The 16,954-nt window shown below is 65.3% G+C and overlaps 3 protein-coding genes across 4 annotated transcripts in view; all 3 read left to right on the forward strand.

Moving 5' to 3' along the window:
* The first annotated feature begins 49 nt into the window (after positions 1–49).
* Positions 50–8,431, forward strand: TIMM50 (translocase of inner mitochondrial membrane 50). 2 transcript variants are annotated; one of them, XM_080361660.1, is made up of 11 exons: positions 50–245; positions 1,874–2,027; positions 3,608–3,639; positions 4,371–4,392; positions 4,628–4,686; positions 5,702–5,821; positions 5,922–6,026; positions 6,120–6,218; positions 6,941–7,097; positions 8,008–8,114; positions 8,220–8,431. In XM_080361660.1, exons 1-11 carry the CDS (start codon positions 51–53, stop codon positions 8,310–8,312), a joined length of 1,143 nt encoding a protein of 380 aa, XP_080217786.1. In that variant the 5' UTR covers position 50; the 3' UTR covers positions 8,313–8,431. The 2 variants fall into 2 exon arrangements, with proteins under 2 accessions (XP_080217786.1, XP_080217785.1); XM_080361659.1 differs by lacking the exon at positions 50–245 and adding an exon at positions 1,515–1,737 and having other exon boundaries at positions 1,801–2,027.
* A 566-nt stretch (positions 8,432–8,997) lies between these two features.
* Positions 8,998–15,908, forward strand: DLL3 (delta like canonical Notch ligand 3; the record flags this gene model as incomplete). The annotated part of the gene is given in 9 exon segments (XM_080361629.1): positions 8,998–9,057; positions 9,556–9,771; positions 9,859–9,916; positions 10,613–10,802; positions 11,672–11,742; positions 12,807–12,971; positions 13,785–13,968; positions 13,970–14,230; positions 15,851–15,908. Coding segments are annotated over 9 exon segments (1,263 nt in total).
* Positions 15,909–15,998: 90 nt separating this feature from the next.
* Positions 15,999–16,954, forward strand: part of ERCC2 (ERCC excision repair 2, TFIIH core complex helicase subunit) — a gene marked incomplete at its 5' end in the record, with an annotated part of 13,902 nt that continues 12,946 nt past the window's right edge. The window contains one exon of the mRNA XM_080361631.1: positions 15,999–16,244. Within this exon, the coding sequence (XP_080217757.1) occupies positions 15,999–16,244 (246 nt within the window). The remainder of the gene's footprint in view (positions 16,245–16,954) is intronic.

Below are 16,954 nucleotides of genomic sequence, written 5' to 3' on the forward strand. Positions count from 1 at the left end.
GGAAGGGGATTGGCCACCAGCACCGCGCCTGCGCAGTGCCGTACGGCAAGATGGCGGCGGCGGCTGCGGCCTGTGCGGTCCGCGGGGTCCGGGCCGCCCTCGGGGCCCGGCGGGTCCGCTCCGCGCTGGGCCGGGCCCACAGCGGCACCGCCGGGGCCTCCGGGGCCTCCGGGACCGCCGGAGCCACCGCCGGGGCCGCCGGGGCCACCGCCGAGGTGCTGCGGGAGCGGCTGCGGCGGCACCAGGTGGGGCTGAAGCGGGCGGGCGGCGCGGGGCCCGGGCCTGAGGGGGCGGGAAACCCGCGCGTGTCCGCAAGTGTCCCCAAATGTCCCCGCGTGTGTCCACAAGTGTCCCCGCGTGTCCCTCAGGGGTCGCTGGGTGTCCCCTGGATGTCCCCAAGTGTCCCCGGGGGGGCCCTTTTTCAGCGTGTTCCCCCCCCCCCGTCACCGTGTCCCCTCTGGGGTGTCCCCATGTCCCCCTTGTGTCCCCTCTAGGGGTGTCCCCATGTCCCCCCAGTGTCCCCATGTCCCCCTTGTGTCCCCTCTGGGGGTGTCCCCATGTCCCCCTTGTGTCCCCTCTGGGGGTGTCCCCATGTCTCCCCAGTGTCCCCATGTCCCCCTTGTGTCCCATCTGGGGTGTCCCCATGTCCCCCAGTGTCCCCATGTCCCCCTTGTGTCCACTCTGGGGTGTCCCCATGTCCCCCCAGTGTCCCCATGTCCCCCTTGTGTCCCCGGGGTGTCCCCATGTCCCCTGTGGGGTGTCCCCATGTCCCCCCAGTGTCCCCATGTCCCCCTTGTGTCCCCTGTGGGGTGTCCCCATGTCCCCCCAGTGTCCCCATGTCCCCCGCTGTGTCCCCTCTGGGGTGTCTCCATGTCCCCCTTGTGTCCCCTCTGGGGTGTCCCCATGTCCGCTCTGGGGTCTCCCCATGTCCCCCACTGTTTCCTCCACTGTGTCCCCAGGGTGTCCCCATGTCCCCCCAGTGTCCCCCTGGGATGTCCCCCCCGCAGTGTCCCCATGTCCCCCCAGTGTCCCCATGTCCCCTACTGTGTCCCCTGCTGTGTCCCTCGGGGTGGCCCCCAGGTGTCCCCATGTCCTCCCAGTGTCCCTTGGGGTGTCCCCATGTGCCCCCAGTGTCCCCCGGAATGTCCCCCCCAGTGTCCCCATGTCCCCCAAGTGTCCCCCGCGTGTCCCCCGCTGTGTCCCTTGGGGTGTCCCCCAGGTGTCCCCATGTCCCCCCAGTGTCCCCTGCTGTGTCCCTCGGGGTGTCCCCATGTCCCCCCAGTGTCCCCTGGGATGTCCCTTGGGGTGTCCCCATGTCCCCCCAGTGTCCCCCAGAATGTCCCCCGGGATGTCCCCTGCTGTGTCCCCATGTCCCCTCTGTGTCCCTCTGGGATGTCCCCCGCAGTGTTCCCATGTCCCCTGCTGTGTCCCCCAAGTGTCCCCATCTCTCTGGGTGTCCCTGTGTCCCCCGCGGTGTCCCCCAGGTGTCCCCATGTCCCCCCAGTGTCCCCCCAGGATGTCCCTTGGGGTTTCCCCCAGGGTCCCCCCATGTCCCCCCATGTCCCCCCAGTGTCCCCATGTCCCCTACTGTGTCCCCTGCTGTGTCCTCCAGGTGTCCCCATCTCCCTGGGTGTCCCCACGTCCCCACTGTGTCCCCATGTCCCCCCAGTGCCCCCCTCGGATGTCCCCCCACAGTGTCCCTATGTCCCCTACTGTGTCCTTCAGGGTGTCCCCCAGGTGTCCCCATCTCCCCCTGTCCCCGGTTGTCCCCGTGTCCCCGCAGCGTCCCCCTGTCCCCAGGTGTCCCCATCTCCCCCTGTCCCCGGTTGTCCCCGTGTCCCCGCAGCGTCCCCACGTCCCCGTGTCCCCGCAGGCTGCGTCGGGCCCCCCCGGGCGTGCCGGTGATGAGGACGGTGACGAGGAGGCGCGGCGGCGGCGGGAGCGCGCGGCCGTGGCGCGGCGGGTGGCCCTGCGCCTGGCGGGGCTGCTGGGCGCCGGCGGCGGCCTCGCCATCGTCTACATCTTCGGTGAGTCCCCCCGCTGTCCCCTCGGTGTCCCCCACTGTCCCCTCAGTGTCCCTGCGCCTGGCGGGGCTGCTGGGCGCCGGCGGCGGCCTCGCCATCGTCTACATCTTCGGTGAGTCCCCCCGGTGTCACTGCGGTGTCACCCGGTGTCACCACAGTGTCCCTTCAGTGTCACCACGGTGTCCCCCGGTGTCACCACAGTGTCCCACTGTCCCTCGGTGTCCCCCGCTGTCCCCTCTGGGTCACCATGGTGTCACCACAGTGTCCTCTCAGTGTCCCCCTGTCCCCCGGTGTCACCACGGTGTTCCCCGCTGTCCCCTCTGGGTCACCATGGTGTCACCACAGTGTCCCCTCAGTGTCCCCTTGTCCCTCGGTGTCCTCTCAGTGTCACCACAGTGTCCTCCGCTGTCCCCTCCAGGTCACCACAGTGTCCCCTCTGTGTCCCCCTGTCCCTCGGTGTCCCCTCAGTGTCACCACAGTGTCCCCCGCTGTCCCCTCCGGGTCACCACAGTGTCCTCCTGGGCCCCGGTGTCACCGCAGTGTCACCACATTGTCCCCTCAGTGTCCCCCTGTCCCTCGGTGTCCCCTCGGTGTCACCACAGTGTCCCCTCAGTGTCACCACGATGTCCCCCTGTCCCTCGGTGTCCCCCGGTGTCACCACGGTGTCCCCCGCTGTCCCCTCGATGTCACCACAGTGTCCCACGGTGTCCCCCACTGTCCCCTTCAGGTCACCACAGTGTCCCCCTGTCCCTCGGGGTCTCCTCATTGTCTTCCACTGTCCCCTCCGGGTCACCACAGTGTCCCCTCGGTGTCACCACAGTGTCCCTCTGTCCCTTGGGGTCCCCTCTGTGTCACCACAGTGTCCCCTTAGTGTCCCCCGGTGTCCCCCCAGTGTCCCCTCAGTGTCCCCCTGTCCCTCGGTGTCCCCTCAGTGTCACCACAGTGTCCCCCGCTGTCCCCTCTGGGTCACCACGGTGTCCCCTCGGTGTCACCACAGTGTCCCCCGGTGTCACCACGGTGTCCCTGCACTGTCCCCTCAGTGTCCCCCTGTCCCTCAGTGTCCCCCGGTGTCACCACAGTGTCCCCCGCTGTCCCCTCCAGGTCACCACCATGTCCCCTCGGTGTCACCACAGTGTCCCCCGGTGTCACCACGGTGTCCCCCTGTCCCTCGGTGTCCCCCGGTGTCACCACGGTGTCACCACGGTGTCCCCTCTGGGTCACCACAGTGTCCCCTAGTATCCCCTCCGTGTCACCAGTGTCCCCTCAGTGTCCCCCACTGTCCCCTCCATGTCACCACAGTGTCCCCCTGGGCCCCAGTGGCACTGTGGTGTCCCCTCAGTGTCCCCCGGTGTCCCCCTGGACCCCGGTGTCCCCTCAGTGTCCCCTCAGTGTCCCCTGGTGTCCCCATGTCCCCCGATATCCCCAGTGTCCCCGCAGTGTCCCCACATTGTCCCCTCCATGTCCCCCAGTGTCCCCGCAGTGTCCCCCCGTTGTCCCCTCCATGTCCCCTGGTGTCCCCTCAATGTCCCCCCGTGTCCCCCAGTGTCCCCACGATGTCCCCAATGTCACCGTTCCCCCCACAGGCACCAACGCGGTGGACGAGCACGGGGCCAAGGTGAGGACGGCGGGACATTGGGGGGGTGACGTGTCCCCAAGGGGGATGACATGTCCCCAAGGGGGGTGACATGTCACCAAAGCGAGTGTTTTGTCCCCAAAGTGACGTGTCCCCAAGGGGGGTGACATATCCCCAAAGTGAGTGTTTTGTCCCCAAAGTGAGTGATTTGTCCCCAAGGGGGGTGACATGTCCCCAAAGTGAGTGATTTGTCCCCAAAGCGACGTGTCCCCAAGGGGGGCGACATGTTCCCAAAGTGAGTGTTTTGTCCCCAAAGTGACGTGTCCCCAAGGGGGGTGACATGTCCCCAAAGTGAGTGTTTTGTCCCCAAGGGGGGTGGCATGTCCCCAAATTGACATGTCCCCAAGGGGGGTGACATGTCCCCAAAGTGAGTGTTTTGTCTCCAAAATGACGTGTCCCCAAGGGGGGTGACATGTCCCCAAAGCGAGTGATTTGTCCCCAAAGCGACGTGTCCCGGGGGGGGGTGACAATCCCTCTTTTTCCCTAAAACCCCTTTTTTGGACCTTTTTGATGTGCGACCCCCCGGGGACAGGAAAGTGCCAATTGTCCCATGTCCGGGGGAGGACATGGGGACATCAAATAGGGTGACAAAGTGACAATGACACCGTACGGGGGGAGGTGACAACATCACCTACGTGCAAATTGTCCCTGTCACCTCCCCATTGTCACCCCCCCCCAATGTCATCGTTTTGACCCCCCCCTTGTCCCCACAGATCCCCGATGAGTTCGACGCCGGTGAGTTGGGGACACCGCGATTTGTCACCTCATTGTCACCCGTTGTCACGTTGTTTCTCCCACCCCGGTGTGACCCAAAAGGGGCTTTTTTGGGGGGCGTTTCGGTGCTTCTTTCCCACGGGGGGGGGGAAAGGGGTGTCACCCCCCCTTGGGGACACCGGTTGTCACCCCCGCTTGGGGACGCCGGTTGTCACCCCCCTTGGGGACACCGATTGTCACCCGGTTGTCACCACAGACCCCGTGGGCATCCAGCAGCTCCGCAGGACCTACAAGTACTTCAAGGACTACAGGCAGGTGCGTTTTTGGGGGGGTTCCCCCCCATTTTTTGGGGGGTTTCCCCCCTTTTTGGGGATGGTCACCCCATTATTATGCCCGTGGGGGGGGGCCGTTCCCAGCCCGGGGACCTTTGTCCCTGTTTTGGGGACGTTTTGCGTCAATTTGGGGCGTTTTTGGGGGGTTTCGTCCCCACTTTTTGGGGGGTTTTGTGCCCACTTTGGGATCGTTTCACCCCCAGTTTTGGGGGGTTTCATCCTCAATTTTGGGGGTTTCATCTCTAATTTGGGGGGGGTTTGTCCCCAATTTGGGGGGTTTCATCCCCACTTTTTGGAGGGTTTTGTCCTCACTTTGAGGTTGTTTCACCCCCAATTTGGGGGAGTTTTGTCCCCACTTTTTGGGGGGTTTCTCCCCATTTTTGGGGTTGATTCGTCCCCAATTTGAGGGGTTTGAACCCCAATTTTAGGGAGTTTCATCTCCAATTTTGGGGGGTCTATCCCCACTTTTGGGGGTTTTCTCCCCATTTTTGGGGTTGGTTCATCCCCAATTTTTGGGGGGTTTCAACTCCAATTTTAGGGGGTTTCATCCCCAATTTTGGGGTCGATTCATCCCCAATTTTGGGGTGTTTCATCCCAATTTCGGAGGGTTTCATCCCCAATTTTGGGGGTTTCATCCCCAATTTTGGGGAGTTAATCCCCACTTTTTGGGCGGTTCCCCAATTTTGGGAGGTTAATCCCCACTTTTTGGGCGGTTTCACCCCCAATTTTGGGGGGTTTGGTCCCCACTTGGGGGCTGTTCCATCCCCACTTTTGGGGGGGTTTCACCCCCAATTTGAGGCTCGATTCACCCCCACTTTTTGGGCGGTTTCATCCCCAATTTAGGGGCTATTTCATCCCCACTTTGGGATCGTTTCACCCCCAATTTTGGGGTGTTTCACCCCCAATTTGAGGCTCGATTCACCCCCAATTTTGGATGGTTCCACCCCCAATTTTGGGGGGGTTCCTCCCCCCTTTTTGACATCGTTCCCCCCCCCCAGATGATCATCGAGCCCACCAGCCCCAAACTGCTCCCGGACCCCCTGCGCGACCCCTATTACCAACCCCCCTACACCCTGGTGATCGAGCTCACCGACGTCCTGCTGCACCCCGAGTGGTCGGTGAGTGTCCCCCCATAGTGTCCCCAATGTCACCCCCCCGTCCCGCCGGGTGACACAACACCGTGACACCCCCCCCAACAACACCCCGTTGTGTCCCCAGCTTGTCACCGGTTGGCGGTTCAAGAAGCGCCCGGGGATCGAGAATCTCCTGCAGCAACTGGCGCCGCTCTACGAGATCGTGGTGTTCACCTCGGAAACCGGGATGGTGGGGACATGGGGACATTGGGGGACACCGGGGGACACTGGGGGTGTCCCCTGGCCCCTCACCGCCCCCCCTGTTTTTGGTGACCCCCCCCAGACGGCGTTCCCGCTCATCGACAGCATCGACCCCCATGGCTTCGTGTCCTACCGCCTGTTCCGCGACGCCACGCGCTACATGGACGGGCACCACGTCAAGGTGGGGACTTGTCCCCATGGCCCCCCGTGTCCCCATGTCCCCCCATGTCCCCCGTGTCCTCTGGTCCATGGCCCCTGTGTCCCCCTGGCCCCATGTCCCCCATGTCCTCCGGTCCGTGTCCCCTTGTGTCCCCCTGTGTCCCCATGGCCCCCTGTGTCCCCCCCATGTCCCCCTGTGTCCTCTGATCTGTGTCCCCCTTGTGTCCCCATGGCCCTTGTGTCCCCATGGCCGTGTCCTCTGTGTCCCTCTGTCCCCATGTCCCTTGTCCCCATGTCCTGTCCCAATACCCCATGGCTGTGTCCCCATGGCCCCATGTCCCTGTGTCCCCATGTCCCTTGTCCCCCTGTCCTGTCCCAATGCCCCATGGCTGTGTCCCCTGTGTCCCCATGTCCCTTGTCCCCCTGTCCTGTCCAAATGCCCCATGGCTGTGTCCCCATGTCCGCATGGCTGTGTCCCCTGTGTCCCCATGTCCCCATGCTCCATGCTGTGCCGCTGTGTCCCCATGTCCCTTGTCCCCCTGTCCTGTCTCCATGGCTGTGTCCCCCATGTCCCCCGTGTCCCCATATCCCTGTGTCCCCATGTCCCTTGTCCTGTCCCAATGCCCCACGCTGTGTCCCCATGTCCCCCTGTCCCCACGCTGTGTCCCCCCACCCCACCCCTCGCTCTGCCCCCCCGTGACCCCCCCCCAGCACCAACAAACCCCTCTCTCTGTCCCCCCCCAGGACATCTCATGCCTCAACAGAGACCCGGCCAAGGTGGTGGTGGTGGATTGCCGCCGCGAGTCCTTCCGCCTGCAGCCCTTCAACGGGCTGGCGCTGCCGCGCTGGGACGGCGGCTCCGACGACCGCGCGCTCTACGACCTGGCCGCCTTCCTCAAGAGTGGGTCAAACCCCCCCAAAACCCACCCCCGACCCCCCCCGCAACGCCGCGTCCGTCAAGGGCCAGTGCTGGCTCAGCCCGCGGCACCCAGCGGGTCTCCCATCCAAGCGCTGACCGGGCCCGACCCTGCTTAGCTTCCCAGAGCAGACGAGATGGGCCATTCTCAGGGTGCTCTGGCTGTATATATTATACATATGTATATATATATATTCTTTCCTGATAGCTAAACCCTTATTTCAAGGGCAGAATAGAGGGGCAGGAGAACTTCTCTGACCTACTGACCACCCCCTTCTAACCCCGCCCAGGTCTCATTGGCTTCCTGGCCACAAGGGCCAGTGCTGTCTCAGCCCACAGCACCCAGCTGGTCTCCCATCCAAGCACTGACCGAGCCCGACCCTGCTTAGCTTCCCAGATCAGATGAGATGGGGCATTCTCAGGGTGCTCTGGCTGTATATATTATACATATGTATATATATATATATTCCTAAAGTATATCCTGATAGCTAAACCCTTATTTCAAGGGCAGAGCAGAGGGGCAGGAGAACCTCTCTGACCTACTGACCACCCCCTTCTAACCCACCCCAGGTCCCATTGGCTTCCTGGCCACAAGGGCCAGTGCTGGCTCAGCCCACAGCACCCAGCTGGTCTCCCATCCAAGCACTGACCGGGCCTGACCCTGCTTAGCTTCCAAGGGCATTCTCAGGGTGCTATGGCTGTATATATTATATGCACATATATGTTGCCTAAGTACATCCTGATAGTATCTGAGCTAAACCCTTATTTCAAGGGCAGAGCAGAGGGGCAGGAGAACCTCTCTTACCTCTCACCATGTCAAAGTCTTTACTGAAGTCAAGGTGACCGCATCCACCGCTCTGCCATCAACCATCCCCCTGTTCCGTGTGTCCCGCAGCCATCGCGCTCAGCGGCGTGGAGGACGTCCGGACGGTGCTGGAGAACTACGCGCTGGAGGAGGATCCGCTGGCGGCGTTTCAGCGGCGCCGGACGCGGCTGGAGGAGGTTGGGGACACAAGGGGACAGCGCGGTGGGGGGCGGACAAAGGGACAGACGGGGGGACGCGCCCCCGTTTTGCCCGTAACGGCGGCTTTTTGCCCCAAACGGCAGGAGGAGCAGCAGCGCCTGGCGGAGCAGAAGCCGACGGGGCTGTTCCTGGGGGGCCTGGCGGGGCGGTTCTGGCCACGCTCCAAGCAGCAATGATGTCATGGTGACGTCAGCGTGATGTCATCAGTGGGGTGTCCCCGCAATGTGCCCACCCCCGCCCCTTTTTGTAGGAGCGTGGGGGATGCGGCGCTGTGACATGGACAGTTTGGGCAGCAGCCCCGTTTTTGGGGGGATTTGGAGGGGTTTTGGGGTGGGGGGGGTGAATAAAGAGTGACGTGGAGCTGTGGGTGCTGTGGTGATGTGGGGGGGCGCGGGGTGACCCCCTCAAGCCGGGTTGTGGGGCGCGATGCGTGTCCTGGGCGGTGGGGGCGCTGCGTCCCGGGGGGCGTGGCCGCTGAGGGGGCGTGGCCAGATAAAAAGGGGCGGGGTGAGCGCTTTACAGGTGTCTATGGGTTGGGGGCGTGGCAAGAGGAGGGGCGTGGTTTGGCAGGGGCGTGGCTAGACAAAGGGGCGGGGCGAGCACTCTACAGGTGCCTATGGGTTGGGGGCGTGGCCAGCGGGAGGGGGCGTGGCGAGTTAAAGAGGCGGGGCGAACACTTCACAGGGGTCTGTGGGTTGGGGGCGTGGCCTGGGGTGGAGCCGAGCCTTTAGAAAGTGGCCGGGTGGGCGTGGCTTGGAGCTGGGGGCGTGGCCAAGCCTTTAAAAAGGGGTCTAGGGGGTCGCCGCGCTCAGACCCCGCGGAGCCCCCGGAGCGGACGGGACCCCCCGACCCCCTCCCCAAATGGTGCCTCGCGCCTTCCTCCCACCCCCCATCATCCTCATCCTCCTCTGCGCCCCCCCCGTGAGTATCAACCGAGGAGGGGGTCCTGGCGGGTTATTTGGGGGGTTATTTAGGGGGTCATGGGGGGTTATTTATGGGGTTGTTGGGGGGTGTCCATAGGGGTTTATTTAGGGGGAATCCTGGAGGGTTATTTGGGGGAGGGTCCCGGGGGTTATTTGGGGGTCCCTGGGGGGTTATTTGGGGGGATTCTGGGGGGCTACTGGAGGAGTCCCTGGAGGGGTTATTTGGGGGGTCATGGGGGTTTATTTGGGGGGTTATTTAGGGGGTCATGGGGGGTTATTTGGTCGGTTATTGGGGGGGGGTTCGTGGGGGGTTATTGGGGGGGTCATGGGGGTTTATTTGGGGGGTTATTGGGGGGGTCACTGGGGGGTTATTTGGAGGGTCCCCTGGGGGGAGTTTCAGGTGGGGGGGGGGTCTCAGGGTATTTGGGGGATTGGGGGGGAGGGGGGGGGGGGCATTTTGGGGGAGTCTCGGGTGCTGACCCCCCCCCCCACCCAGGTCTCCCCATCGGGGGTGCTGGAGCTGCGGGTGCTGTCGGCGCGGGAGGGGCCGTGCGGGGACCCCCCCCCTTCCTGCCGCCTCATTTTCCGGCTCTGCCTGCGCCCCCCCGGGGGGGGCGGCTGCACTTTGGGGGTCACTCACAGCCCCCCCGGCCCCCCCCCCGCTCCAGGGACCCCCCGAATTCTCCGCTTGCCCTTTGCTTTCCCATGGCCGGTAAGGACGCCCCCCCCCCCCAAATCTGACTCCCCCCAAGGGATTAAGTGACCCTCCCCCCTAAATTTGGTGTGTCCCCCCCCCCAGGGCACCGTGTCCCTTGTCATTGAGTCCTGGAGACTGGAAGAGCCCAAAGGATCCGGAGGTGAGGGGGGGTCTGGGGGGGCAAATAAGGGTCTGGGGTTTAGGGGGGGTCCCATGAGGGTGGGGGGGCACATGGGGGTCCAATGAGTGTGTGGGGAGGAGTCAATGGGGGTCCCAGGGGGTCAAGGGGGGTCTGGGGTTTAGGGGGGTCCCATGAGGGTGGGGGGGGGTAAATGGGGGTCCAGGGGGTCAATGTGGGGCAAATGGGGATCTAGGGGGGTGAATGGGGGGTCTGGGGTTTGGGGGGGGAATGGCGGTCAAGGGGGGTCTGGGGTTTGGGGGGGTCCCATGAGGGTGGGGGGGAGTAAATGGGGGTCCTAGAGGGTTAAATGGGAGCAAATGGGGGTCCAGGGGGGACAAATGGGGGCCCTGGGGTTTGGGGGGGTAATGGGGGTCAAGGGGGGGTCCCTATGGTTTGGGGGTAAATGGGGGTCCCAGGGGGTTAAATAGGGGCAAATGAGGGTGCAGGGGGGGCAAACGGGGGGGGGTCTGGGAGTCAAGGGGGGGCCATGGGGTTGGGGGGGTCCCATGAGGGTGGGGGGGAGTAAATGGGGGTCCCAGGGGGTCAATGGGTGGCAAAAGGGGGTCTGGGGGGGCAGGGGTTTGGGGGGGTCTCAGGGGGGGTACATGGGGGTCCCATGGGGGATGATACAAGGGGGGTTCCGGGGGTGCTGATGTGTCCCCTCCCCCCGCCCAGGGCCCCCCCGGCGCCGTTTTTTGGGGCGCGCGGTGACGCGGCAGCACCTGGTCCCGGGGGGGCCCTGGACGGGGGGGGGCGGGGGGGGGCCCGGCGGGGGGGGCCTGAGCTTCCGCACCCGCCTGCGCTGCCGCCCCCCCGCGCGGCCCCCCCGCTGCGCGCCCCCCCCGGCCCCCCCGGCCCCCCCGCCGTGAGTGACACCAGTGGGGGACATGGGGACATGGGGACAGTGACATCAATGGGTGACATGGGGGATGTGGGGGACATGGGGGACATGGGGACGTGGGGACATGGGGGGGACATGGAGGGACATGGGGGGGCATGGGGACATGGGGGACAGTGACATCAAATGGGGGACATGGGGGGATATGGGGATGTGGAGGGATGTGGGGACATGGGGGACAGTGACATCAAATGGGGGACATGGGGGGACATGGGGACGTGGGGGGACATGAGGACATGGGGGACAGTGACATCAAATGGGTGACACGGGGGGACATGGGGATGTGGGGGAGCATGGGGGACGTGGGGACATGGGGACATGGAGGACAGTGACATCAAATGGGTAACAGAGGGGGATGTGAGGGACATGGGGATGTGGGGGACATGGGGGACATGGGGACGTGAGGGGACATGGGGACATGGCGGACAGTGACATCAAATGGGGGACATGGGGGACATGAGGGATGTGGGGGGACATAGGGGATGTGGGGACATGAGGGGGCATGGGGATGTGGGGGGACATGGGACATGGGGGGACAGTGACATCAAATGGGTGACATGGGGGGACGTGATGACATGGGGGGACGTGGGGGACATGGGGGGATGTGGGGACATATGGGGACATGGGGGACAGTGACATCAAATGGGTGACATGGGGGGACATAGGGGGACATGGGGACATGGAGATATGGGGATGTGGGTGACATGGGGACACGGGGGGACACTGATATCAAATGGGGGACACGAGACATTAGGGGCATGTGGGACATGGGTGATATGGGGGGGGAGGGTGTCCCTGGGGTTTGGGGGGGTCCTGACCCCCCTCTGTCCCCATAGGGGGGTGTCGGGAACCCTGTGCCCCCTCCGGCACCAACGGCAGCGCCGGCGCCAACGGGGGATCCTGTGTGGTGAGTGGGGACCCCCCCGCACCCCAAAACCCCCCCCCGGTCACCCCAGGGACCCCCCCACACCGGGACCCCCCCAGTGTCACCCCAGGGACCTCCCCAGCCCTGTCACCCCATGACCCTCCTCAGTCACCCCATGACCCCCCCAGTGTCACCCCAGGGACCTCCCCAGCCCTGTCACCCCATGACCCTCCTCAGTCACCCCATGACCCCCCCAGTGTCACCCCAGGGACCCCCCCCAATGTCACCCCATGGCCCCCCAATGTCACCCCAGGGACCCCCCTAGTCACCCCAAGACCCCCCAGTGTCACCCCATGACCCCCCCAGTGTCACCCCATGGCTCCCCAATGTCACCCCAGGGACCCCCCCTGTCACCCCATGACCTCCCAATACCACCCCATGACCCCCTCTCTCCACCCCCCCCCCACTTTGGGGGTGTCCCCGGTGTCCCCCCCCCCCCATTAACGCTTCCACCCCCGCAGGGTCCCGGCAGCGACTCCCGGGGGGCACCGTGTGACCCCCCCCGGCCGGCGGCACCGGAGGCACCGGCACCCCAGGGGGGGTCCCCTGGGGTATCCCCGGGGGTCACCCCAGAAGCCACAGGGGGTTCCCAAGGGTATCCCCGGGGGTATCCCCAGGGGTTGCCCCAGAAGCCCCAGGGGTATCCCCAAGGGTATCCCCAGGGGTCGCCCCAGAAGTCCTGGGGGTGTCCCCAAGATTATCCCCAGGGATCGCCCCAGAAGTCCCAGGGGTATCCCCAAAGGTTGCCCTGGAAGTCCCGGGGGTATCCCCAAGGGTATCCCCAGGGGTATCCCCAGGGGTTGCCCTTGAGGTCCTGGGGGTGTCCCCAAGGGTATCCCCAGGGGTTGCCCCGGAAGTCCTGGGGGTATCCCCAAGGGTATCCCCGGGGGTCGCCCCAGAAGTCCCGGGGGTATCCCCAAGGGTATCCCCGAGGGTATCCCCAGAAGTCCCAGGGGTGTCCCCAGGGGTTTCCCTGGGGATTTCCCCGGGGGTGTCCCCGCTGTCCCTGGTGTCCCCAGGGGAGTCCCCGGGGGTGTCCCCGGGGGTGTCCCCGGTGTCCCCGTGCGCCCTGGGGCCGTGTTTCAATGGCGGCTCCTGCGTCCCCACGGGTGACGGTGACACCGGCTACAGCTGCCGCTGCCCCCCCGGCTACCGCGGCGCCAACTGCGAGCGGCGGGCGGACCGGTGTGCGCAGAGCCCCTGTCTCAACGGTCAGTGTCACCTCCGTGTCACTTCGGTGTCCCCCATGTCCCCCGTATCACCTCCATGTCACCTCAGTGTCCCCCATGTCACCTGTGTCACCCGTGTCCCCGTCCCCACCCACCCGTGTGCACAGAGCCTGTGTCTCAATGGTCAGTGTCACTTGTGTCACTTCGGTGTCCCCTGTGTCTCCTCCATGTCACCTCAGTGTCCCCAGTGTCACCTGTGTCACCCGTGTCCCTGTCCCCACCCACCGTTGTGCACAGAGCCCATGTCTCAATGGTCAGTGTCACCTGTGTCACCCGTGTCACCTCGGTGTCACCCGTGTCCCCTGTGTCACCTCAATGTCCCCTGAGTGTCCCCCATGTCCCCCACGTCCCCTATTTGATGTCACTGCCCCCCATGCCCCCCATGTCCCCCCATGTCCCGCACATCCCCATATCCCCCCATGCCCCAATGTCCCCAATGTCCCACACATCCCCATGTCCCCAATGTTTCCCAATGTCCCCCATGTCCCCCCATGTCCCCCCATGTCCCCCCATGTCCCCCCATGTCCCCCCATGTCCCTCATGTCCCCCCATGTCCCCCATGTCCCCCACATCCCCATGTCCCCCCATGCCCCAATGTCCCCAATGTCCCAGACATCCCCATGTCCCCAATGTTTCCCAATGTCCCCCATGTCCCCAATGCCCCCCATATCCCCCATGCCCCCCATGTCCCCAATGTCCCCCACATCCCCATGTCCCCCACACCCCCAATGTCCCCCTGTCCCCAATTTACCACCCCCCCCCCCACCTCACCACCACCCCCCCATATCCCCCCAGGCGCCCAGTGCCGCGACACCCCCCGCGGCCCCTCCTGCCGCTGCCCCCCCGGATTTTGGGGTCCCCTGTGCCAACACAACCGCGACGACTGTTCCCCCAACCCCTGCGCCAACGGGGGCACCTGCCAGGACGGCCCCAACAGCTTCTCCTGCAGCTGCACCCTGGGCTACGCGCCCCCCCCGCTGTCACCGCGCCGACGACTGTACCCCCAACCCCTGTCGCCACGGGGGTACCTGCTACACCCACATCTCGGGCCACGTCTGCGCCTGCCCCCCCGGCTTTATGGGGGTTCGCTGCGAGGAGGAGGTTGGGGGGACCCCCCGGCAGCACTGGAGGGTCCCGCTGCCCCCCCCGGCGCCCTTGACATTGGCCTTGGTGCTGCCATTGGTGCTGTTGGTGCCGGGGGTGGGGATGGCGCTGAGGAGGAGGAGGAGGGGGGGGGACAGGTGAGGAACCCCCCTAATTGGGGGGGGGCACCCTGGGAATGGGGGGGGACACCCTGGGAATGGGGGGGGATACCCTGGGAATGGGGGGACCCCCCCAATAGGATGGGGAGACCCCCTGAGAATGGGGAGACCCCCCCACAATAGGGTGGGGAGACCCCCTGAGAATGGGGGAGGACACCCTGGGAATGGGGGGACCCCCCCAAGGGGATGGGGAGACCCCTGGGAATGGGGGGACCCCCCCAAATGGGATGGGGAGACCCCCCCAATGGGATGGGGAGACCCCTGGGAATGGGGGGACCCTCTGGGAATGGGGAGGCACCCCAGAATGGGGAGACCCCCCCAATGGGGTGGGGAGACCCCTGGGAATGGGGGAACCCCCCCAAAATGGGATGGGGAGACCCCTGGGAATGGGGGGACCCCTCTGGGAATGGGGGAACCACCCCAAATGGGATGGGGAGACCCCCTGAGAATGGGGAGACCCCCTACAATGGGGTGGGGAGACCCCTGGGAATGGGGGGACCCTCTGGGGATGGGGGGACCCCCCCAATGGGATGGGGAGACCCCCTGAGAATGGGGGAGGACACCCTGGGAATGGGGGGACCCCCGCAAATGGGTTCGGGAGACCCCCTCAATGGGATGGGGAGACCCCTGGGAATGGGGGAACCCTCTGGGAATGGGGAGGCACCCCAGAATGGGGAGACCCCCCCAATGGGGTGGGGAGACCCCCTGAGAATGGGGAGACCCCCCCACAATGGGGTGGGGAGACCCCTGGGAATGGGGGAGGACACCCTGGGAATGGGGGGACCCCCCCAATGGGATGGGGAGACCCCTGGGAATGGGGGGACCCCCCCAAGGGGATGGGGAGACCCCCTGAGAATGGGGGGGGGACACCCTGGGAATGGGGAGACCCCCCCACAATGGGATGGGGAGACCCCCAGGAATGGGGGGACCCCCCAATGGGATGGAGAGACCCCTGGGAATGGGGAGACCCCCAAGAATGGGAGGACCCTCTGGGAATGGGGAGACCCCTCCAAATGGGATGGAGAGACCCCCCGGGAATGGGGGGACCCTCTGGGAATGGGGAGACACCTCAGAATGGGGAGACCTCCCCAATGGGATGGGGAGACCCCCTGGGAATGAGGAGACCCCCCCACAATGGGGTGGGGAGACCCCTGGGAATGGGGGGACCCTCTGGGAATGGGGGGACCCCCCCAATGGGATGGGGAGACCCCCTGGGAATGGGGGGACCCTCTGGGAATGGGGTGACCCCCCCAAATGGGATGGGGAGACCCCCGGGAATGGGGAGACCCCCCCAGGACAGGGGAGCCCCCCCAAATGGTTTGAGGGTTGGGGGGGACATGGGGGGACCCCCCGAAGGGCTTTGGGGGTTGTGGGTTGTACCAAGTGATGTGGGGGGGGTGGGGCTCACAGGGTGTTACTTCGGCAGCAACCACGCGGCAGAGCCGGGGGGGGACCCCGCAATGAGCCCCCCCGAGAGGGAGCGGCGGCCGCCACGCGCGTCAGCGACACGGGTGAGTGTCCCCCCCCCCGTCCCCCCAAAATCCCCCGGGCACCCCCATTGCTCCCCCCCCCCCCCATAACCCCCGTTTACCCCCCCAGGTGTGACCCGGCGCTGATGGACCCGCCCAGCACCCCCCCCCCCCCCCAAGTGGTTTGACCCGGCGCTGATGGACCCGCCCAGGACCAGCCCAACTCCCCAAGTTTGGGGTCCCCCCAGTGATTTGGGGACCCCCCCCAACAAGGCGCAATGAGGATGGGGGGGGGGCTGTGCCATAAAAGCTCTTGGAGACGTTTGTCCGTGTCCCTGCGTCACTCGGAACCCACGCGGGGGGACACACGGGACCGCCCCCCCTGTTCCCCCCCCAAAAAAGCGTCGCGTTGGCTCCGCCCGCTCGATGACTCGGCGCTCAACTCGCCGGCGCTCGGCGCTCGATTGCTTTCTCCGCCACACCGGCCTTCCCGCCCTCCCCCGCGATGCAACGCCCCCCGCGCCGTAATAAGCAGCTCTCTCGACCAATCGGAAGGGAGATGTGGGGAGGGAGGGCAGCGCGCTGGCCAATCCGAAGGCGGAGCGCGGTGAAGAAGGGGGGGACCGGAAGGGGCGGAGTTTCGGCGGCGGCGGCGGCGAAGCGGCGGGAGCGATGAAGTGAGTGGGGGAGCGGGGTCACCCGGGACCCCCATTGTCACCCCATTATCCCCCCATTGTCACCCCATTGTCACCCCGGGACCCCCATTGTCACCCCTGGACCCCCATTGTCACCCCAGGGACCCTCGTGTTACCCCAGAACCCCCAAGTGCCACTCCAGTGTCACCTCAGGGCCCCCATTATCCCCGCATTGTCACCTCAGGGACCCCATTGTCCCCCAGGACCCCCCATTATCCCCCCATTATCCCCTCATTGTCACCCCATTATCACCCCAGGGACCCCCATTATCCCCCCATTGTCACCCCAGGGACCCCCATTATCTCCTCATTGTCACCCCATTATCCTCCCATTATCACCCCAGAGACCCCCATTATCCCCCCCATTGTCACCCCAGAACTCCCCCCGTGTCACCCCAGGACCCCCCCATTATCACCCCATTATCACCCCAGGACCCCCCATTATCCCCCCATTGTCACCCAGGATCCCCCATTATCCGCCGATTATCCCCCCATTCTCACCCCATTATCTCTCCATTGTCACCCCAGGGACCCCCATTA

Source organism: Nesoenas mayeri, assembly GCF_963082525.1.
Source record: "Nesoenas mayeri genome assembly, chromosome: 35".
In the NCBI taxonomy this organism is placed as follows: Eukaryota; Metazoa; Chordata; class Aves; order Columbiformes; family Columbidae; genus Nesoenas; species Nesoenas mayeri.

Coding starts and splice junctions, on each gene's coding strand:
- TIMM50 (XM_080361659.1), top strand. CDS start 1,517: ATGTCCCTTGGGGTTTCCCCCAGGGTCCCCCCATGTCCCCCCATGTCC. Junction 1,738..1,800: donor TCCTTCAGGGTGTCCCCCAG/GTGTCCCCATCT, acceptor CCCTGTCCCCAG/GTGTCCCCATCTCCCCCTGT. Junction 6,219..6,940: donor TGGACGGGCACCACGTCAAG/GTGGGGACTTGT, acceptor GTCCCCCCCCAG/GACATCTCATGCCTCAACAG.